The following is a 24,525-nucleotide window of genomic DNA, read 5'->3' on the forward strand; positions in this document are numbered from 1 at the left end:
CACCATTTTCTAATTCATTTCCTCCGTATAACTCTTCAATATATTCCACCCATCTATCGACTTTACCTTTCGTATTATATATTGGTGTACCATCTTTGTTTAACACATTAATAGATTTTAATTTATGTACCCCAAAATTTTCCTTAACTTTCCTGTATGCTCCGTCTATTTTACCAATGTTCATTTCTCTTTCCACTTCTGAACACTTTTCTTTAATTCACTCTTCTTTCGCTAGTTTGCACTTCCTGTTTATAGCATTTCTTAATTGCCGATAGTTCCTTTTACTTTCTTCATCACTAGCATTCTTATATTTTCTACGTTCATCCATCAGCTTCAATATATCGTCTGAAACCCAAGGTTTTCTACCAGTTCTCTTTATTCCGCCTAAGTTTGCTTCTGCTGATTTAAGAATTTCCTTTTTAACATTCTCCCATTCTTCTTCTACATTTTCTACCTTATCTTTTTTACTCAGACCTCTTGCGATGTCCTCCTCAAAAATCTTCTTTACCTCCTCTTCCTCAAGCTTCTCTAAATTCCAACGATTCATCTGACACCTTTTCTTCAGGTTTTTAAACCCCAGTCTACATTTCATTATCACCAAATTATGGTCCATGCGATGTAGAAAAGAGTATCCATTGTCTTTGTTTACGCCATTGCGTAAAGTAGCTTTTAATCCAATAAATTCAAAGTTAGGGTTGGATCTTGTAGTTGTTACAGGCTTGGTAAATCTATTGTGCACTTCCATAGGGGTTGTCATAGAATAGATTGTTTTGGTCTATTGTTTTCGTTTTTGACTCGTGGCGCCAGTCTGACTGACTGTTGTGTCATCTTTAGTGTCAGTGTATTCATATCACGCATTATTTATTGCTATTTCTTTCTCACATGTTTTTCTCTAATCGTTCTCATACTAACACTTTCACATACACACACACACTCCTATCCATTGCCTAGTTTGCTTCCCCTACTTCTCACCACGCCACCTTTTGTTCATTCCAGTTCAGACTTTTGCGATGTTTGAATGCACAGGCTGGTCCTCCAGCCTGGAGGACCAGCCTGCGATTAGCTTTTGCTTCTCTCTCTATCACAGAATAGATCAGACATTTATGATGTGTTATTGCCTGCGATTTCGCTCTCGTCTCTTTTTCTCTCGTTTAGTGTGTTAATTACTCTCGTCGCCTTTGTGCATTCATAAACGGTGCAGCATTCTCGGTCGCCATATTTTCTTGTTGTTTCTACTCGTCAGTGTTTTGTGAATTTACAAATTTCTATGTTCGCTTTGCCTTGTTTCTTTGATACGTTAATTTTCAAATTCAGTAGATAACCTCTAGTATTGAAAGTGGTTTAGTAACTACAAACCAGCCAATTTTATAGATGCAGAATCTCCAAGCTGGTTATTACAATTTTGAGATGCTCCGTATTATTCAATTTCTAGTAACAAAATGTTACCTCTGTTATTTTGGATACGCCATTGTAGACTACGCCAAGGATAGTCTGTATGTATGTATGTATGTGTACTTTAATTTCACGAGTTCATTTTTTACAAATATTTATATGTGATTAAGGCAAATTCAAATTATTCATCATTTATTATATTAAACAGTTATGTTTTTAGTAAAATTAGTGAAATACACAACTAATTATACATTAGGAATTTGAATTTCAAGATTGGCTTATAAAACCATTTCTTCATTCAAGTGTAGTCACAAAGGTGGCTTAGATAACGGTTGTGTTATTATTTTTCATGTATAACATATTTTATGTGCTATTAATGCCAACTATTGTTATTATAAAATTGACTTGTAATTAAATAGTACCTCAGGATTATAAAAGAATATGTATGACACAAACATTATTGAACATGAATGTGTTGGTTGATAACATTTTAGCAACTTCCAGGAATGTTTTCTATTGTACTTCATTGACTCTTGTAACTGCAGAACCTCTTGATTTCATTTGGAAAATAACAATTTTAATGAGACAGTTATAGTCATTTGACAATAATTATTTATAATTTTGTTTCTTTGTTTTATTTAAGTACTAAAACTTGTTATTTGAGCTTCTTCTATTCTACATAATTTATAATGTGTTAGATTATTGCTGTTGTTAATATTTGTAATCAGTGTTAAATATTGTTTTGCTCTTTCAAGTATTATATTATTTTTACAAATTAGAAAAAAAGAAGTCATTAACATGAGAATGGCTAAGAAACTTAAATATTTTCAAGAAAGCTTGCTTACTTAATGAACTATTTATATGATTACTTATTACAATTTGTTTATATTGTAATTAACTCTATCATTTAATTTAATGTAATTTGTTAATCGCAGAGATTAATTCTTATTTATTCATGAACTGAATTCATATTACTTTTCTTAAATTAATCTAAAGAAAATAACTCCTGAAGTGAAGTTATGATTTTGGACTTCTGTGTAATTAATATTGTGATTTGTTCTAGTAATATTTATTGCTTTTGTATTCCATCTTTTAGTTTGAATAATAATGCATTTAGTTATTTAAACTGTTTTTAGACTCGTATTTAATGCAAAAGATTTTCAAAATAATTATTTGAAAAATGTATATTTATGTATTTATCTTTTAATATTATAATTGATTTGTTGATTCAGCTGATATTCCTTGTACAGAATTAAGTTAAGTTTATTTCATAATTTCATTTAATTTTTTTAAGGTTATGATTTAATTGAAAAGGTTAAATTGTTTTTTTTTAAATTAAAGTCCAATTTCTTTTGGCAAAAACGAGCTATCTCATTTTATTATTTTGTTAATTTTACCCAACAGTTTCTTTCCACACCAACATTGGAATGCATTAAGCACAGATTAGTGAGTTTGAATTTATTTTTAAATTGATCTGCGCAGCCATCTGAAAACTCAGTTAATTTTCTGAAGTGCTGGAAATAATTTCCCTCAGGAACACCCAGACAGACACATTTGTCATGTGTCACATTGTCACTTACAATTACAAAAAAAGCGAGTCTCATTTTTAATCCAGGTACAGCGTGTAAATAATTTTACTTGTGCTGAGACCAATGGGCTCTCTGTATCTTGTCCTGATAGGTCGCAACATAATTTTCAGCCAAGTCGATTTGCATAGTTATGTGGTCCTCATCAGTATTTGTTTTATACTCTTGAAATGATTTAGCTTGCATCTTTCTCACACATGAATGAACTTTGAATTTTAACAATTGGACTTTTAATTCATAAATGGCATCCTCTAGTGAACCTTCAAATTCCAAGAGTTTTGGACAATTGTCACATTCACCCTACTGTTTCCAAGTTTGAATAGAGATTACATTCAGAAGGAAGCAAGACATTAATATCACAGATACACGAATCACACATACCAGTCATGCAGTTTTCATTCAAAATATCACAACAAACAGTTCTTAGTAATTCTCCACTGCTTGGAGGAAAGGTTGCAACCGTTTTTTAGGGATTCATTAATGAAACAGATTAGAATGATGCAAATGCATACATTGTGAGGGTTCTGTGAACTTAAAAAACATAATTTTGAACAAAGTTCATTGAGCTTTAATCGTTTTATTTTAATTTCTGGAAACTCCATTTGAAACAAGCTGAATGCTTCTTTGACTGTTTTTGTCATATGTCTCTTCTGGAAGGAAGAACGTTTACCTGTTTTAGGATCCTTTATTGAACATCTTTGATGCCAGGAGCCTGGTGACTCAAATCATCACGACAATAAAACTGTATTACTGTTTGTTGAGTGGTTTCATTCAGGGAAATCCGTCTTTATTGATAACTTTTCTCCTTGAAAAGATCTTTTTTGACTTCAGGTGTATCACATACCAGCTTTCTTATTACTGCTAAATTTTTCTCAGAACTGTGTAGTAATGATCCTATCACATTTTTTACAGTCTTGCCTAGTGACTGTGGACATCGATATGAACCTAGTTTTAGTGCTTATTTCTAGCCTTTTCTTCTTATTTTCTTTGCCTACATCTTCTCTTTCTTTCTGCATCTCTTAAACACTTTAATTTTAACTTGCTGATAGTACTAGAATTAATTTCCTTTATCTTCTCTTGCCCTTCTCCCGTTCCTTTAATAAATGCACTTTCTTCATCTTCCTTTTAGCTTTTGCCTTAATTTCCTCATCTGGATTGTAGAACTCATTTTGCCTAAAAAGTGTATAATAAGTTAATAACCTTTCAGAAGAGGCTGAAATGATTTACTTTATGATCCAATTCTTATATGGTAAGGTATACTGTATCACCAAAAATTATTATGTAACTGGATTCAGATTTATTTTTCTGTTAAAATCCTCATTAAATAAAGAAAAATCTTTAATAAAATCAGACTTAGGTTAGTGTACAAATATTCTGTAAATGTATAAAATTGCTGGTATTAATTATTTTATTTTAATTGGGGTGATAGAGATTTTTATGGAATGATAACATAGAAGTGTCATGGTTATGACATAAATAATATATTAATTTTCTTGTAAATATTGATTTTGTAACAAGTAACTAATACATGATATAATGCCTATCCACATAACCTCACTTTCATAAAAGCATATTTAATATTTATCTTACTCAAAGTAGATATAATTTACTTTATTGTCTTTTGCTGTGATGGGTGTGACACTGATACCTGCAATTCTATACATTATGTATTTTATTAAATATTTACCCCCAACTGGATGTTACTGTAGTTTCCAGTATTACTAAACTTACTAATAATTATTACTAAATATTTTCAATGTTACTAAACTTTCATCTAAGCAAAAAATCAGCTGTCTGAAGTAAGCTGATAAAAAAAAGAACTTGTTTCCAACTTTATTATAAAATATGTAACACTACTCTTGGAATGATTCATTAATTTGAATACCACAAAATAATATTAAAATTTAAATTTAAAATATAATTCTTGTCAGGACAATTAAATATAGCTCATAAACAACAATAATAAAGAGTACTCTTTTATCTTAGAACATTTTTATTTTTTTGTAGTCAGGCTCACTTTTACATGGATTCAACCTTTAATATTTTGTTCTTTGAAAACTTTTTCCAATTTTTTTGGCTGTATGGCCTGGCACCAGATCTTATTAGAAGACTCTGTAGCCTTTTGGGAATTTATTTTGAAGTTGTGTCCATAACCCCTTAACTTCAGAATTTTAAAGTATCCAGCACCATAACATCAACTGGAAGTAATGAACAAAGACCTTTAGATCTTGTTCCTTACTTACCTTCAAAGCACAGGGCCTTCAAATGTGAAACAACCCCAAAACTTTTGAATCCATCGATTCATCAGTTTTAAAATATTTTTCCATTTTTAATGTATGATGATGCATTACCAGAAATAATATTTTGATAACTGATGAGGAATCCATTATTTCTTTATGCACTCTTTATTTAAATTGCCAAGTTTGGATCGATCTTACCTTTAATTTGGGGTGGTCTTCATTGTTAGTTGTTAATTCCAATCAAAATTATTTTTTGTCTTCACTGTATATTCACCAAATTCTCCTCAAGCATTTTATCTTTTGATAATTTAAAAAAAAATAATCATCCATTATGTTTGTTAGTAACAATGAAAATATGCAAAATGTAAGAAAATATAAAAACCAACTTTGGTACCCATAACTATAGTAGGCTGCTCAACATTAACTAAATCGGATTAATTCCACATTAAAATGAGAATATTATAAAGCAGAACTGAATATCACAAAAATAAAAAATTGTGAAAATGAAATAGGGTTATTGATTACTGTTACTTGTTAATAGAAAATTAATAATTTTATATTTATGTTTTTGTTATGACCGTTTATGGTTAAAACAGTGTTTTTTTATAAATGTATGAAGTAGCATGTATTTTATTATTATGATTTTGTTTGGTGATATACCGTATTTAAAATTCTCTGTTTACTTAAATCAAATTTCATTTTCATTGCAGTTTCTTGTTTTAGGTGTCAGTATGAGAAACTGACATAGTATAACAGTACTGGTGTTACCAAACTCTTAACAGACTATGCCACTAGTGTGTTGATTTTACCGGAATAGTGGGAAATACTGGTTCAGCTGGTTGTGTTACTTATATAAGAGAAAGTGTTTTGCTGAAGGGGAGATAAGAATACTGATACTGTAATCAGCATATGTCCTATTCATATATGCTTCAATTGTGGGTAGTTTGTTTTTCTGAGAACATGATGTGGAAAGCCATTAATGATTAAAAAATTAACCATTTACAAAGTAGCATTGTTTGTTCCAATGCCAAAAGAGAAAAGTTGCAGCAAAGAAAAACATTTTAAATTTAATTATATTAAAAAAAAAAATATTTAAAAATGAGAATAATATGTTGATAGCAGTTAAATTGAATTGTCTATGCCTAGTTAATTGCACAGGACAAAAATATATTCACGTAAATTTTGTGCTACCATCATTGTAGCTATGTGGTATTATATTTGTTTTATACTTCTGTTAAAAGGTTACTTTACTCTATGCTTAGTGTTACATGCTTTGAGCCCTAAAATTCTTTTCCCTAACAGAGACTAGAAATATTACGCTTTTGTACATAACTTATGCAGTATATCATCCCTATTATATATTTTTATGTCATCGTGACTGAACTTAATATGTTAATTTTTTTTTAAAGGAGCAGAAAAAAATGGGTGAAAAGTTACCAAAAACAGGTAAAGGATGAATTATTTTAATTAAATTTGAATGCCAATGTTATATATGCACATGAGTTCAATTAATGGCAAGTGTCTTATAAATTATTGATCTGAGATGGTACAAAACTAACTGCTGAAATATATTAAAAAAAATCTGTTATGAGACTGAATATATGCATATAAAAAAAAAGTAATATTAATAAAAATCATTGATCTCTAATTACAATTTGCAAACTGATTTCATGTAATTATTTGAATAAACAAAATATGAGTGAATTGTACTTATGAGAGATTACACCAAAAAATTGGGCTTCCAGTTATTGTAATGTAATTTAAAAAAATATCTACTCAGAAGTCATGTCTTGTTTTTTATCATAGTTTCTACAAAAAAAAAAAACTACAAAAAAATTCTTATTCTAAGTGTATTTTTTTTGTAAAAAAATTTATATTATAATTTAAATTTATTATTACTAGTTCTGTTTTCTGTACTTGTTTAATTATGTTAAGTGAATTAAAAGCTCTATTTTTCTTGAATAAGAAATTAAGATGTATGTACCTGGGACAATAGCAGACAGTGAAAATGTTATTATCGATGTTGGAACTGGTTACTATTTACAAAAGGTAATATAATAAAATAATACACTAAAATATAATACTATTGTTTATGGTATATTATATACATACTACTCAAAAAAGAAATCTTACTGGTGTTTGAGAAAAAAGAAAGTAAGGATACTTTTATAATAGTTTTCCTTCATTTAAAACATTCATTTTAACAGGGTTAATATAACAAGGTGTAATCTTAATTATTATTCATGAATGTTTTACCCCAACTTTGTGTATATATTCATATTAATTTTTCATAAATTTCTTCTTCTTTTTAAATTCTAGGAAAATTAAAAACAGATGTAATACATTTATTATAAATAAAATGTATATATAAAACTGTAGATAGGGAAGCTTGGAGAGCTGCATCAAACTAGTCAAATGACTGAAGACAAAAAAAAAAGACAAAATATATGTGTGTATGTTACATATTATTTTCCTTATATGCTAATGGGGTCGTTCAGTAATTAAAGAGACTAATTTATGACTGTATACAAATTATTATGTATTCAAAAATAATGAAACTAACACTACTTTTCAGCATAATCCTAGGTGACATTTGGGCACTTGTTTTCTTTTTCTGTATGCTTTCTTTATTCCAGTAGTAAAGAAGTTTTCACCTTTGTATTTGAACCATTCTTCTATTGCATTCTTTACTTGTTCATTATCATTGAATTTGGTGAAATATAAAAATTCTATAGCTTTCCTTTGTCTTTTGAACTGTACAGAAATGAACATTATCATTCAGAAGAATTATGCCTTTTGAGAGAAAACCAGGATATTTCCTCCTTATTGTGGCTTTCACTTTATTTTCTAGCATGTCACACTATTATTCATTGATAATTGATAATTACATCTTGTTCTTCCAAGTTATTGCAAAAAAAAAGGCCTAGATAGTCCAAAAACACTGTTTGCATCACTTTACCTGCTGATATGTAGGTTTTTGAATTATTTTCCTGGTAGGTAAACTCAGATGTTTCCATCATAGTCTTAATGACTATCAGATATTCATAGTCTAACGTTTGGATTCCTGCTGAAAATTATGATTGCCAAGTTTCAACACAAGTTGTTTTGTGATTTAAAATGTATTACCTTCCGTTAAAAAAATCATCACTTAGTTCCTTATTAATGTAAATTTAGGTACCTTTTTTTATCTAAAGTGAACATCTTAGAACTCGCCTTGAACATGTTTTGTGTTAATTCAACTTATCTTTGTTAAGGGAATGAATAGTGTCAATACTTGCACTACATATTGTAGCAATTTAAAATTTTTTTATGTATCTACCCTTGTTAATAAGATCATTTTCCAAAGCATCAGTTGAAACTTCCACCAGCCTTCTGTTGTGATAAAAAACAGTGATGCTTGTTTTGCTATATTTAAACTGTCCAATCAGTTTATAATGATTAATATATTTTTTGACCTACTGTTGTAACATCTGCGAGTGAATTTTGGCCTGTTTTAAAATCTTATCACAGCACAATACATATTTTAAGCAGAGCCGACATTTTGAAATTAAAACAAAAGAGGCTATGATAATGGATATTTTTTTTGAACAGCTGATATTTCCTATATTAGGAATACCAACAAGTCTGGTAGTTTCAGTTATTTTATTAAATAACTTTAACACTGTTTAATTATTGAAAGACTGATATATATCAATAAATTTGTTAAAACTTAAATATTCTTATGTACACTGTTTCATTTATGATTAAATTTAATTTTAAAAACTGTATTTATTGATTTGTTTCTGTAGTTGTGAAAATTAAATTTTTCCACAAAGAACAAAAAAGTCTTATTTTTATAAACTGGTAATTTTATTGTCAAGAAAGAAAGATAAAATAAATTATATATAAACAATTTATGTTCTAGATCTTATCTTCTTCAATGCATTATCATATTTTCTGATCAATACTGATAAAAGATTACATAGTGTTGCATTAAAGCACATTCTCTTCTGAGTTGACATCTTATATTCACTTGTTTATAAAAGGAAACAATTCATAAATTCCAAAAGAAAAAAAGATAAGGGTGATATTAGAATGAAACAAATGAAAGAGGCATTTAATAATAGCTTCAGGAATGTCTTAAATTTTTTTATGAAATTAGTTAAAGTGTTAGCTCTTAAATAAATTACTCTGAGGGGGCAGTATATTGTAAATTTATAAAATAAATTATTTCAGAAACTTTCGAAGCCAACTGTATAAGTAGTGGTGAAAGATTACTCTAGTTTATATTATATTTTTCTCATATCAATGTATCATTTTTATTATTATTAGTTTATTTAATTTTTTACTATATATGTGTGTATTGATTTTTTTCTGTTCATCAGGATATTGATGGAGCAAAAGACTATTTCAAAAGGAAAGTTACTTTTGTTACCGAACAGATGGAAAAAATCCAAGCTGTGGGAATGGAGAAAAGTAAAATTAGAGAAGGTAATTTAATCTTAAATATTGTTTTTTTTATATCATTCTATTGAGTATATTACTTTTTGTTTGTATAAATTTAAATTTGTTTTTAATTATTCAGTTTATTTTTAGGTATTCATTCTAAATTCTACAAGAATTTTGTTGAGGAGGGATTATTTCCATTGCAGCATGAATATTTTCTTATTACTTTATTTTATCTAGTGTATTTTTGTGTTTTCACTAAAGAAGGTTGGAAGTCTTTAAGTGTGTGTGATAGTAACATATATTATGGGGGTTTTAATTTTTTTTTGTATGTGATTGCTGTTGCTCACAGTTTCCAATTTTTGTAGTCTATTGCCTATTCACCATTCACTCATTTTTGTAAGGCAGTTTCCAAAAATCATTCCACCTCCTAATAATTATAAGCCTGGCTGGCTTCAAATCTTTTCATGCTTAGATGTGTAATGCTACTAACTAAACTGAAAAGAAAATATCAAAATTAGATGTCAAAACTGACAGCAAGGCCAGACAGCAGGTGATAAGATAGTTATAGTCCGTGGTAGCATTATCTTTAGAGTCATAATTAGACAATCAGTTCTATCTTAAGCATTATGGAGAATACTTTGGATGTTAGCAAGACAACTATTTTTTTTTTTTTAATATAATAGGTTAGAAAAGAGAAGTTGTAAAAAGAAATTTCTAGTTCAATGTTAAAGTACATTTCAAAGTACAAAACATGTTTAAAATTACTTTTCTATTGGTTTTGTTGGACCTGGCTTGACATGAATATTACTGTTTAGTGAATTGGACATAACAGATTATATGGTATTTGATTGGAGCAGTTATTTAGATAATATATATTGTATTATAATAGCATGAGAATGCATGTGCATTCTCTTTCCTTCGTGTTGAAGGAGAGAGAAAACTATTGAAAAGAGGAGTATAGTAAAAGCAGCAATGTAATTGAAAAGCACATTATTAAAGGTAGCTGGGTGTTTGGTGGATTGGTCATAAACAATGTTTCCTAGTGCTAGCTGTAACATGAGGTTGTAAAAGTGACTCCTGTTCTGAAATGTTGTAAGCTTGCAGGAATAGTTGTAATATGTGACTACTGGAAGAATTATAATTAACAGTCTTCAGTTCAAAGGATTTTCCCAACTTTATATTTTGTGATGCAGGAGTGCACGCACTTATACACACATTGAAATGTGATGGTAAAATTTTGAAGTGGAAATGTGATGCAATAAGGTAACAGCAAGCACTATCTCTATCCAATTAGTTAGTTTTTATATCCAGTATGCAAAATTCTAAAGAAAAGATTCTAAAATTGTTGTTAAGATTGGATACATTACTTATTCAGGACTGTTGGAGTAGATATTTAATGTAGTAGGCATGCATTATGCACAGCAACATGAAACATTGATCATGTTGATAATATTAATGCAAGTCGTATGACAGTCATATGTTTTGCATTACTTGTTTTTTATGGTTCCTTATATTTTAAAATTATGAGGCTAATATAAGCAAATAAGAACAAATTTGAAGGTGTGAGACTATAATTGTTCATCTCTTAGGCCTATCTCTTGCTTACCCAAACTACATCTTCATAAGTTCTTGACAGCATAATTTATTTCTTATGAAATGTCCATATTTTTCATCTTTCTCTCTTTAATCTGTTTTGTTGACAATTAACCAGTTTAATAGTTTCCATTAGTTACTTTTTAATTCTGTTTATTAATTTCTCACCAAGCATTCATTTTTAAGATTTTTGTCTCGGCTAATTTGATTTTCTTTTCCTTGGTTTTCTTTGTGAAGCATATTTCTAATACAGTTTAACTGTTCTTATTACTGACCTGTATGTTCTTTTTTCTTTGAACCATTTTCCGTTTAAGTTTTAGTCATGTCTGTATTCTGTGGATGATTTCCATTTACGTAGATATTAATATAAAAGCATAAAGAAAGCACTTAGTTCTTTGTTCTAGGTAGGTAATTCCCAAAGTGGTTGAATACCCATCTCAAATAATTTCCTACCTTGAGGTGTTAATTAATTAATTATACTCTGTAGTAGATATAATAGCAGTTGTATTATTGAAATCTTGCTGCTTTAGAAACAAGTTGTTATTCTAATTTGATAATTATCTTTATGTTGTGATGAATTTTGTAGTATTTAATTTTTTGTTGCGGCTGTAATAGATGTAATGGATACAAAACTTCAAGCTCAGCTTGCTGCTCAGAAGCAAGTACAAGCACAATAAATTTATTATTAATGGATTTTTTATTTATTTATCAAATATACTATTAATACTTGCACACTTATTGTCTTTTTTTATTATGATTTCATTTTGTTACAATTTACTATATTTCTTAATGATTCGTATTTATTAATAAATATATTTTTTAAATGTGCTGTTAATTTTTTTGTTTTCTTAATTATTGTGTTATTTTTTTTTTTAATTTACCATAATAAAATTGATGTTAAGGATTTTCATTTGCAACCTTCTCTCTTTATTATTGTGTTTAACTTATCCTTAAATATCTATTAATATTAATTTTTATTATTATTAATTTATCTCAAGAAGTTTGAACACTTGTCCATGGAATACAATATGGTTGGTAACTTTTATATTAATTTGAATTTGGAACTTTTTGTTGGGATGAAAGGAAGAGATATTGTCACATACTTTGATGGATTGGCAGTCTTGTTTTTTTTTTTTAACTGTAGTATATATATATATATATAATAAAAAGAAGGAACTACGTGTTTAAAAGTAATTTACTTTTTGTTTTCTTATGTAGTTTTGAGCCTCTCACACATTCTCTCACCAAATTAATTAAACTTGGATATCTTGTATCCATCACCAACTTCATTTTCCTTTTTATGATATAATTGGTTATTATATTATAAGGTTCAGTTTTTTTAGATTTATTCATCAACATGGTTGTCTCTTCATATTCTGTATAGAAGCTTCTACTTTTCTTGTATGCTAATTGTTTTCATCTGCAATCTTTTTGCAAGTTTTTGTAGGTTGTTTTGTCAGTCTATTCCATTTCTTTTTAAAATACAATATTATGTTAACTATTTTACTTTAAAATTTTTTTTTATTGTCTGTTTCAGTACATATTAATTTCTGTAAGGGGAGTGTTTCTCCATACTAATGTTAGGAACATAATTTTAGTATACACGATTTTGCCATTCAACTTCTGTTAGTGTTTATCAGAACTTTTTTAAAGCATGTGGCCTGAAGATTTGAAAATATTAGTATAAATAATTTTTTTTTTATACAGCTTGTTCAAAGATTTAATAATTTTTAATATTTTATAAAATTTTTAGATATAGTTTAATCAAAAAATCGTCGTGTTGCACTTACTACCAATAATACATAAAAATAGTATCAAATTATCTGTAGTCATTTTTGAGATTATTATAGTGTATGTAATATCTGAAGGGAGGTCAGTAGTGCACGGTGGCATCCCCTCCACTTCGCTTAACATCACTTAGCGACTTCTCATAACAGCAGCCAAAGTAGTGTATTCCAAAAGTCACATCCATTAATTTGCAATCACTTGCAACATATCCATGATTAATCTTTTGTTCAAGATGTATATTATAAAGTTATTTATTTATTTCTTGATAGTATATGGTTTTTTTTTCTTAAATAAGATTTTGTCATAAATAAACAGAAACAAAAGTGAAACAGAAACAAATGTAATACAAAAGTGTATGAAATGAGTTATTTATTTATTATAGGCCATAATAGTTATGATTTCCTTTGACAGGGCATAGTTATTTATGAAAATTATTTCTAAATAGTATATACGCACCAGTAACTAATATTCTTTTGAGATTTGTAGGCATACAAAACTATAAACTGAAAACATTAAATTGTACAAAAAAATACATAAATAAATAGTGTTAAAGAAATGTTAGTAAAAGTAATATAATTATAATCATTATTAAATTTATTATAAAAAAACTATGAATACTACCGAGTATTATATTACTAATATAATATATAGTAGCTCAAATAAATAAATTAATACAGTAGAATAAATACATAACAGATGAAATAATTAAATGAGAAATTTAAATAAATAATAGCAAAAAGAAATGAATGGTAGGATAAACACTAATAAAAAATATAAATGAAGCAATATCATTGGAGGGCTTACTTTTGTAGCAGCTGGTAGTAAGTGTTCTACATGCAGGTTATAAGAGTAGTGTTGGCGAGGCAAGTAGAGACACCTTATAGGGAGGACCCACCTTCAGATTTTACATACACTGTAGGATATTCTTAATATCCTAAAAATATGAATTTTAATAAATTTCATAAAATAAAAGCAATTAATGAAAACATTAATTTTCCACAATCATAGTCATACATATAAGTTATTGTACATGATTATATTTATTACATAGGAATATAATAATAATAATAATAATAATAATAATATACTTTTAGTTTACTTCTGCATAATTTCCTCTCTGTGGTTTTTTTGTAATCCAATTTCTTTTTCTTCAGCATTTAGTCACTACACAATCATTACCATAAATGACTATCCAGGTTTTAGCTCTGTCTCTACAGTACCTTGTAATTACTTACGCTTCCTTTATTGAAACATGACACACCTGTCATAAACTCTCAGCTCTAAAAGTTTTGTTACCTATAAAAACATTCTCTGATTTTGAAATTTGTAATTTACTATTGAATTGCTAATGAGTATTTTGAATTTTTCCATGTGTACACTTTTGAAAAAGAATTGGATAAACCAGATTCTTTGAATTTAGTTTTATTTCTGCTATAATAAGTTTGGGAATGTTAAATTTGTATTTATGTGACCTCTTCATTCTTATATAAGATATTTTTATTTATATCAGGTGTTGGTTTAATTAAATAAAATGAATATTTTATTCTGGTCGATACATAATAATACATTATGTAAATCACATCAGAAATGGGTGGATATGTTATTACAGTTGTAAAAAAAGGGGGCTGCTCAAGGATTTGCTGGGACATATCGCAGGAAACTGTGGTAAAATCTTGATTAGAGCAGTATACAAAAATACACAATTATAATTTTAAAAATAGACATAATTAAAGCCCTTAAAATATTAAGATAGGAAATAATTTTAAGATAAATACATGAAGATACCAGATATAACACATTCACCATTCAGGAGGTGTCAGTAAAAGTAATTGAGCACATATTTATGGGATGCAAGAAATTCAGGGAGTTTAACATTTTTTAATTAGTACTATTTTATTCATTGAGTTTTCATTATAGGATGAAGAATTGTCGTCAAGTAACATAAAAAATTCATTATAGGACATAATTAATCCAAAGTATACCAGTGAGATTTGAAATCCAAGTTTTCTTGAGCAAATAACAGTGGTCATAACACTCAGTCATTTTAAAAAGAGAACAAATTTAATTGTATTTAAAAAAAAAAAAATTAGTCTGGGATTGTAAGTATAGAGTAACCAAAATAATTATTTAAAACTGTGTTTGTATTTACCTTGTGTACTAACTTCAGGCTAATATCACATTAAAAATATTTTTTGTATAAAATGTACAGTGAACAAAATTCCAGCTTGATATATAACAGTTCTGGAGAAATAAATTTTTTTGTTAAAAATACAAAATTACTGATAATGCCAGTAAACTAAATGTTTCCGGTTATATATTGATATAAAGTTTAGTCTGTATTTCAATCGTGGCGGATCTTCCCCTTAATTCTTGAAATGGTTTTTGTAAATAATTTCAATGATGGGTGGGATTATGGAAAAGGGAAAATATGCAGAAACAAAGAGGTTAGCAAAGGATAGAACAAGGTGGTGAGCAGCAGCTGTGACAGAACCTGCTGTAATGGCAGAACACTATGAATGAATGAATGCATACAACTATTATACAGATTGAATAACTTTTTAAATGTATATTATAGAATTTAAATTTAGTTCTGTTATATGTTAAAAACTGAAAAACTTATGTAGAATTTTTGTACATGTGTATCTGTTTGTTTTACTGACTATATTGAGGATGTTTATTGGTTTTTTACATGTTGTATCACATTGCTTAGTACTTTTAAGGAATTCACCTTTGATATTAAGTTTGTACAAACAGTCTAGTTTTTTGATATTCTGAAAGGAACGTGTTATGGAAAAACCATGTATGTTTCTTAAGTAGAATTATTTTTTTTTTATATTCTTTTTAGGATTCTTTCATAGTATATAAAAAAAAAACTTGTTTTCTTTTGATATGGTAAAATTGTTTTTTAGTCATTGTAAGTAAAAATGTCAGGATTTACTTACAATGACTTACTACAAATGACTTTTTCATGGATAAAGTAAAATAGTAATAAAATTAATTGAATTGTTTTAAAACATTAGGTGTATTAAATTTTGAATTATTCTGCTATTGTATAAGATAATAAATTTAGTAATTAAAATAAAAATTAAAGTTCTCTCTCTTCATTTCATTTTGTTTTTTTAGTTTCGGGTGCTTTTTCATTTCTATCTAGATCTTGTGGATCTTTTTATATTGACCTTTTTTAATGTTAAGTTTTCCTTTTAATACCATTTTCATTTAATATGCATCTATCTCAAAGAGTTAGTTTTTCTTTTTCAGTTTGTTAGTTTATAATCTCATTTACCCTTGCTAAAACTGTTTCATTTGTTACTTAATACAAGGGCGGTTTGGAAAGTAACCTCCATTTGGCTATAAATAAAAAACATGTATAGATAAAAATATTTTATTATATACAGCTTTTAACTATTTTTCAACATAGTCGCCTCACCAATTTACAAATATCTTCTTCATAAAGTTCAGCCACTGGATAACTAGCCATCCTTTCACAGCATTTTGAAGTTTCTCATCATAATCAAAGTGCTACGATGCAGGCTATTTCTTCATACGAGTGAAGAGATGAAAATTGCTTGGTGCCATGTCAGTTGTAAGAGAGAAGATCAAAAATGTACCATTGAAATTGATTCAAAAGTTCTTGAGTTCTTCAAGCACTCTGACGATGAGCATTATCATTCAAAAAAACAAGCCGAATGACAGTCTACAGTTTCACAGTAGACTGCTGAAGTAATCGTTGTCCATGTTCATAAATTCGACTAGAAGAACTCCCTTGGCATCCCAAAAAACTGTACCCATAACCTTCCTTGCTGACAAAGTTTGGCAGACTTTCTTTGGCTTGCATGGAAAATTGGTATGGCCCCAGGCCATCAGCTGTTGTTTCATTTCTGCATTCACGTAGGCCAACTAAGTTCATTTAGTTCTATTGATCCCTTTGAGCATTTTTGGAACCCACCGAGCACAGAACTTCTGGCAGCCAATTTATCAGTGACAGTCTCATACAAAACCGTACGAGAAATTTACAGAAATTGTTCGGAATGTTCAGAGGTGGTGAATCTTAGATTTTCATGCTCTTTTTTGTTGATTTCACTGACAAGATCATCACTCACAAAAGAAGGCCTACCACTCTTCTGTTTTTCATGGATATTTGTCCTTCCATTTTTAAAAAAATCAGACCCACTACCATACTACACCGTCACTCATATTGTTTGGGCCATACACAGTACACAACTTATGATGGATGTCTGCTGCCAAAACATTTTGTGCTTAAAGAAATCTTATGGGAGTACACAGCTCACTGACGCAGTTTGAAAGGTAGGTGAGGGATTCAGAGAGTATGCTGATGTGTCAATGGTGGTGCCACTAACACTACTACTTGCGCTATGCTACAACACAGGTTACTTTTTGAACTGCCCTTGTATTTCTAGGTCACTTATCAATTTTGTAATAAATTTCTTCATTTAATATACTATTCAAACTACCTGTTCTGCTGAACTTGACTTTTTTTTCTGCATAGTTCTATAAATAGTAGTAACGTAATAATTAAATAACCAATGAAATAGTTAGGATTGAATTGATTTTTAGTAGAATATTGATGTATCAGTAGTAAGAACAACTGTGCAACTCATCTTAACATCTAGAAATCATATAAATTTTCAAATTTCTTTCTTATTCCTGATACCCAAGGAAATAGTTAAAATACTGTAACTATAAAGGATATAAGTAAAAGAAAACAAAAAATAGAGCTTAAATTGATGTAACAATTGTTTTTAGTTGATCATAAATATGGACCTTCTCAATTCAACTTATACATATTTCTTTTCTTTTTTATAAGTTCAGGACTTGTTCTTCATAAAATGGGTTAATTTCAATCATTAATTTTTTGTTTTGTGTAGAAGGTTCTTCAGGTGATTCCATTATAAGTGTTTACTATGTAACTTAAGGACAAGGAATCAGTTTACAACGGATCTAAGGCAGAGCCCATTCATTTAGTTATATGGATTTCTTTAAGCATTTTTAGAACCCACTGAGCACAGAACTTCCGGTAACGTAATTAGTGACAGTGACCTAATTGACAGTCGCATACAAAACCATACGAGAAATTTGTGGGAATTATTCAGAAAGTTCAGAGATGGTGAATTTTTACTTGTTTTCAGGGTGGAGAGAATATCCTTACTTTAAATCCAAAATGGCAGTTTCCAACTTAACCCAGTTTCTATGTAAAGATTTTAAGTAGTTCAAGTATCTTTTTTGGTTTCATTTCACCTAAGCAGCCGTGGTGAGTGTTACAGTCTCATAACTGAAAGGTCTTAGGTTTAAGTTTTCGCTTTTACTTCAATTTTTTTCTTACTATTTATTAATGCAGATGATTTTTTATTGTATAGTATTTATAATAACAACAGTATTTATAAGAATCTGGAAAAAAATTCTATGAATTTAATGTTTGCTTGTTATTTTTTTGAGTATAACAATTATTTTTTAACCTAACAAACAGATTTTGTTTTATAAAACTTCAAAAAATGTAAATATATAAATCTGTTATAATTTTCATCTTGCATGTTACAATAAAAAATATTTATGTTTTGCTCTTTATATTTGTTTTTTATATTGATCAATCTACTGATTGTAACAGTGATACTGAAAATTGAAATAAACTGTTGTTTAAATTTGTTTTTTTGTTTTATAAAATGAAATCTGTTTGTTGTCTATTTATTCCTTCATTCTTTATGTGCATATCTCCATTACATCTTCATAAAGATTTTTAGGTTATTGATTGTAATATTCAAATAAAATAATTAACTAGTGCAGTTTTTACAGATGTTTATAAATATTTTTATAATAAATACTATATAATAAAAAGTCTGTGTTAAATGTATGAGGCTCGGCTGATAAATTTTGCACACAGGTGTGCTACATGGAAACAAAAGGTACTATCGAGTTGGGCATGATAGCTAAAATCCCCCTCTACAAACCTGTGATAATGCATTGAAATCCGTTTACTGGTTTGTTTTCAGTAGTTGTTAAAATGGAGTCAAGTACGGCTAATATGTCAACACGGTTAAAACAGTGTGCAGTGATAAAATTTTTAAGAGCAGAAAATGTAAATCCTACAAATATGTTTCATCGTTTAAAAACTGTTTACAGTAGTGAAACTGTTGATAGGTGTGAATAGGTGAGTGTTGAAATTTCACAAATGTGAAGCTGGTAAATCAACAATTGAGAACACACCTCACAGCGGACGACCAGTTTCTGTGACTGACCAGAAACATTGAAAGGAGGTGAACGATTTGTTTCAAAGTTACTGGCGAATCACTCAGCAATGCATCGCTATTCAGTTAGGCATATCTAAAGAATGAGTTGGCCATTTTATCAAGTAACTGGGTTACCTTAAAATTTGTGCACAGTGGTTACCACACAAACTCTCTGATGGCACTCTGCAAGTTTGAGTCTATTCTGCCCACCATACTCACTGGATTTGGCTCCATGCGACTTCCACTTCTTTCCTCTTCTCAAAAGTAATTCACCACCGATGATGAGCTCAAGGAAGCTGTGGCCACTCTTGGATCCGAGAAAGACTGCAAGAATTTTTCAGTGATGGAATGCAAAAATTTGTCAACCATTGGACAAAATGTATCTATGTAAACTGGGATTATATTGAAAAATAAATATTATATTTTGTAGCTAAGGTATTATACTTCTATTCATTTTTTATCTCACTCCAGTACCTCTTTTCATTCCCATCCTACGCATATATGTGCAAAATTTATCAGCCGAACCTTGTATACATGCAAAAAAAAAAATAAAAGTTAAAAAACTGACATGAAGACTTGAACCCGAGATCTTTTCATTATGAAACTGAAATGCTCCCTATTTGACTTCTACCGCTGAAGTGGTTGTTTATATACAAATAAGCCACTTGAATCACTTTTTAACTCATTTTTTTTTAAATAGGGTTTCCTCAGAAATGAGGCCAATTTTGATTTAAAGTAGGGATCTCCTCTCCTATCACCTTACAAAGGGGCATCAGTAAACTATATTGTAAGCTACCAATAGACCTACCAATATATGTACCTACCAATCGATTATTTTTTAAGTGCAGATCTATATTACAGAAATGAAATATTTTTAAATAAAACATTTTTTACTTAGACAATTTGTTGATATTTATTAATTTATTGCAGTAACAGAAAACTGATATCAAATAATAGCTAGGAGCAATAATGACAATTCTATGAATTCTTGACCAGGATTTGAATCCAAAACTTCTTACATGAAAGGCAAGGATACTTTCCATTCCATCACTGAGATCATTATGTTAATTTGGCCTCATCATTAGTTATTGGTACGTTCTTATAACTTGTATTCCCTAAGCTCATTCTAATGTTCAAATTATTTTCATAAGAAAATTCAATAAAATTTGGTGAAATACTAGATAAAAAAAGTATCTTATCTTACCTATCTTATATTACAAAGCCTATTCTAGTAGGAGTCTATTTTTGTTGTTTTTCTGTCTTCTTTAAGAATCAAGACATTGATTTTTCACCTTTTGTCTTTTAAGAAGAGCGGATAACTTTTTCAAAGAAGCATCATTGTTTGTAGACTTTGTATATTTTAAATAAAACTAAAACATACACAATAAACTTTTTAAAAAGCTGATGATAACTTTTAACAAAAACTAAAAATACCTACGCTTAATTAAATTTTTTTTTTTAATTGCCACAAAATTAAAGGCAGTAAATAGAAATATGTAAATAAGTTTTTTATTTATTCTGATGGGTACATAATATATTATATAGATAACATCAGAATTAGGTTGATATGCTACTCCACAGATGAAAAAAGGAACTACCTCAAAGCATTTGCCTGGGTAGATCAAGGGTAACCATGGTAAAACCTTGATTTGAAGGGTACTAACAACTGTTACAAAGGTATCTAGCACGAGAGATTATAGATTCCTTTTTCCCAATAAACATTAACTCATCAGTCAGTAATTATCTAGGTTGTTTTGTCCTGAAAATATCTTTGTTCAATCAGGCACCCTATTCTATAGATTTATTTTACTGTGAATATATTCTATTCAAAATTAAAGTTATTATTGAAATTAAATATCTTATGTTTTATTTAGTGATTTTGAAATATCCAATGGAAATTCACATTAAGGCTTAAGGCTTTATCAGATAAATGAGTTACATAGGTAGTTTGATCATTGATATGTAATACCAGTGATTGATGCTTGTTGGGGATAGTATTTTGAATAAAATGGAGATAATTGATTGTTTTATTTTTTCCAAGACTTGTCTCATTATTTAATTGCCAGACCATATGTTGCTGCTCTTCTTCAAATGAGAGACTTATCCATGAAATATGAGAGTTTAATCTGAGGAGCAGTTAAAAAATTTTAAATTCTCAAAATTTATTTCTGCCTTGTTGATTTTGTATGAGTTAGATGGTAGTTAATACATTAATATTACCATATCATTATACTCTATGATACGTTTTACTGAAAAAGATTGATTACAAATTAATGACAGTTTTGTTATTATTATTATTACATTATTTTTCTAATATTATAGTAATTAGTATGTAATTTAAAGTTAGAAAAATAAATTATGGTTTGGTTATTAAAAATAAATAAAAAAAACTACGTATTTTATGGCTAATTATTTTCTATATTTTATTTTTTCTATTTATTTCTTTTACTTTGTTTTTCTAAATTCCATCATACTTCATCCTGTTGGGTTTGTTTTTTTTTATACACCTCCTGCTCATCTGTTGTACATCATAAAACTTATTAGTCCATCTTATTTCTTAACCTCTTCTTTTTTTTAACTCCTCTCCTCCGTCCTTGTCTTTGTCTATTCATAGATTGCTTGGTGGAATTGCTTGCTATATACAGACATAAAACTTTTTTAAACATACACTTTCTCATCGAAACCTACCCTCCCACTTTAGCTTCTGGAGGCTGCAATCAACTTTAATTATTATATAAATCTAGAAACATATGCATGTATGTATGTATAAGTCTATGCATATAATCAGTAATAAAATTTACTTTAATTAAAACATTAAATTGTTGTATAAAAACACGGTTCTGTTGTAATTTTCTTTGCATTTCAAGGCTGTTTTGTAATTAAGAACTTAATAAAGTTTATTTCTTTATTTTGCTAATAAAATAAATGTTTTTATTTGTTTGTTAGTTATACTGTATTTTACTAACCAATGTAAGTTGATTGACTGAATGCAAACCTTTGTGATATAAACATTTTTTTATTTATATTTAATAAAGTTTTAGGGTTTTTCATTAGATTTGATGATTTGAATCGCTATCATAAAATATTTCTTTTGTTATGTCTATAAAAGTTAATCGTTAACGTGAAGGCAGATTAAAGGTTTTCTGTCTGGATTGGTTCAATGCGGTTTTGTAGCAGTTTCTTTTTATATATAATAAACTTAGAGGTATTAGTATATCTGTGAACTGAGTGCACATTGAACAAATCTAAAAGTAATATCTAGCTTTAATATCTTTAATATCTAGCTTTTAGCTTATCTAAAAGTAATTTAGAAGTTCCTCAAGTAGATTTTATGATAATCATATAATTAAAAATATTGGTAATCTGGATTTTGGTTAATCTAGACTGCAGAAGGAAATAAACATTTTGCAATAAAGTATTTAGACCTTATAGTTTTCTAAAGTAAAAAAATTAATTACTACTTTTAAAAAATATATCTCAAATTATGTTAATGACATGGTACTATTGATTGATAGACGTCTGTGCTACTGATTCCTATCTTTCTTTGTTTTTATTATTAATTTATTTTGTGCTGAGTTCTTTTTGAGAGAATTTCCAGATGATTTAAACACCGTTCTGTTAAATTTTGTGTACTGTAATAGTTTATCAATACTAGCCCTATAAAAATCTAGCCTATTTATCTAGTTGAATATATTTATAATGAACAAAAATCTAATTATGCTCTCGCATAGGAATTGTAATACACTTTCAAGTATAGAAAACATGCAAATACTTGATAGCAATAAAAATAAATTTAAATTGCTTACTCCCAAGAAATTATGCTAAATAAAAAACAGAAAAGAAAATACTAGTAAAAACTGTATTTTCTAAAAGATTGGACCCACAATTTCTCACACCAACCCAGACTCCAATTTTTGTTTTGTGTAAAGATTTTTCTCGTAATTCATGACAGTTAATTGTTGACCACAGTTGTGTATTTTTTAAATTAATTTACCCTTCCAGATGAAACCGTGCTTCATCTGTTAAAAATATAATGTCAAAGATACCTATGGAATTTTGATCAATAAAATGTTTAAAATGTTGACAATAATTTAGTCTTTTGGCATAATCTGTAAGTTTCAGTTCTTAAACACACATTTCTTTATGGGGGAATAGTTTCAGTTCTTTTCTTTAAGATTTATGTGCGGTAGCAAGTCCGATATCTTACTGCTGTGCTAACTTACGTGTTGACTTTGAGGAACTTTTAGCCACAGCATTTGAAATATCAAGCAGCTTCTGTTCATTTAATTTAGGTGATTTTCCAGTTTGGGCCAGCATCTACAACATAGCCTATTGCCTGGAATCTTTTGATGAGAGTTGAACTGCATTGTAGAAAGAAATGGGAGTGTTTGGAAACTTTTCCGAAAACTTGTGCTTCACTAAATCAGTTAAAGATCATGTCTTCCAAAAGAAGCATTATATTTTTCATAACTATTGATTAAGATAAACAAAACGAAGCATGTTCAATCACAACTTAACAACTGATGTATTGGTTTATTGCTGAGAAACACAGAGCACCAACCTAAGCCCCACTCCCTGGTCTGAAGGATTGGAACGCAGCAAACAATACCATCCATAAATAAAACAAAATAAACATAATCACCTTTAAATAAATAATTATCCGCTCGATAAAAGAAAGATTAAGCAGCAAGGGGCTTTTTTCCAGGTTCTGCAATTTGTAGGGTGATTAGAATTCTCCTGCTGTCCTTGAATTCCATTCCTAACACCAAAAGACAGAATGCATCATTTAATTCTAAAGTGTACTCACAGCAACTTTACAAATGCTCTGTATATATTCAAATTATGGTATTGAAATTAATAATTTCATTAACTTCTAAAGTTTTAATTGCAGGAAGTTAATTTATTTTGTATTAATGATCTGAGATGTTAAACATATTTTTCCATTATTTTAAATTTAATTTTCACAAAACATTCTGTTAAGGCAACAATCTTTGTGAAGTACTAATCCTTTTTTTCCAAATGTGTTTTTTGCATCAATTAGTGAGCAATAAGCAATCTTCCCATGGTCCAGTGAGGTGAGAATGAGATGTAGTTTTGTATTCCTTGGGAACATCTGACCATTCCTGAGGTGTGTGGTTAATTGAATCTAACCATCAGAGTACAACCCACTGGGTTGGTCTAGTGGTGAATGCGTCTTCTCAAATCAGCTGATTTGGAAGTCGAGACTTCCAGTGTTCAAGTCCTAGTAAAGGCAGG

General features: G+C 28.8%; 1 protein-coding gene across 8 annotated transcripts in view; it reads left to right on the top strand.

The window, feature by feature from the left end:
- The window catches only part of LOC142325625 (putative prefoldin subunit 5), a 91,250-nt gene that overhangs the window by 45,907 nt on the left and 20,818 nt on the right, over positions 1-24,525 (top strand). For 2 of the 8 annotated variants that reach the window (XM_075367618.1, XM_075367615.1), the window contains exons 3-4: positions 7,193-7,267; positions 9,583-9,688. In XM_075367618.1, the coding sequence (XP_075223733.1) occupies positions 7,193-7,267; positions 9,583-9,688 (181 nt within the window). Of the gene's footprint in view, positions 1-7,192; positions 7,268-9,582; positions 9,689-9,793; positions 10,082-11,854; positions 12,025-14,944; positions 14,965-18,174; positions 18,295-20,199; positions 20,229-24,525 lie in introns of those variants that run through there. The other 6 variants (XM_075367613.1, XM_075367619.1, XM_075367616.1 and 3 more) reach the window with 6 other exon arrangements.

The sequence above is a fragment of the Lycorma delicatula genome, chromosome 5 (assembly GCF_047948215.1).
Source record: "Lycorma delicatula isolate Av1 chromosome 5, ASM4794821v1, whole genome shotgun sequence".
Classification (NCBI taxonomy): domain Eukaryota; kingdom Metazoa; phylum Arthropoda; class Insecta; order Hemiptera; family Fulgoridae; genus Lycorma; species Lycorma delicatula.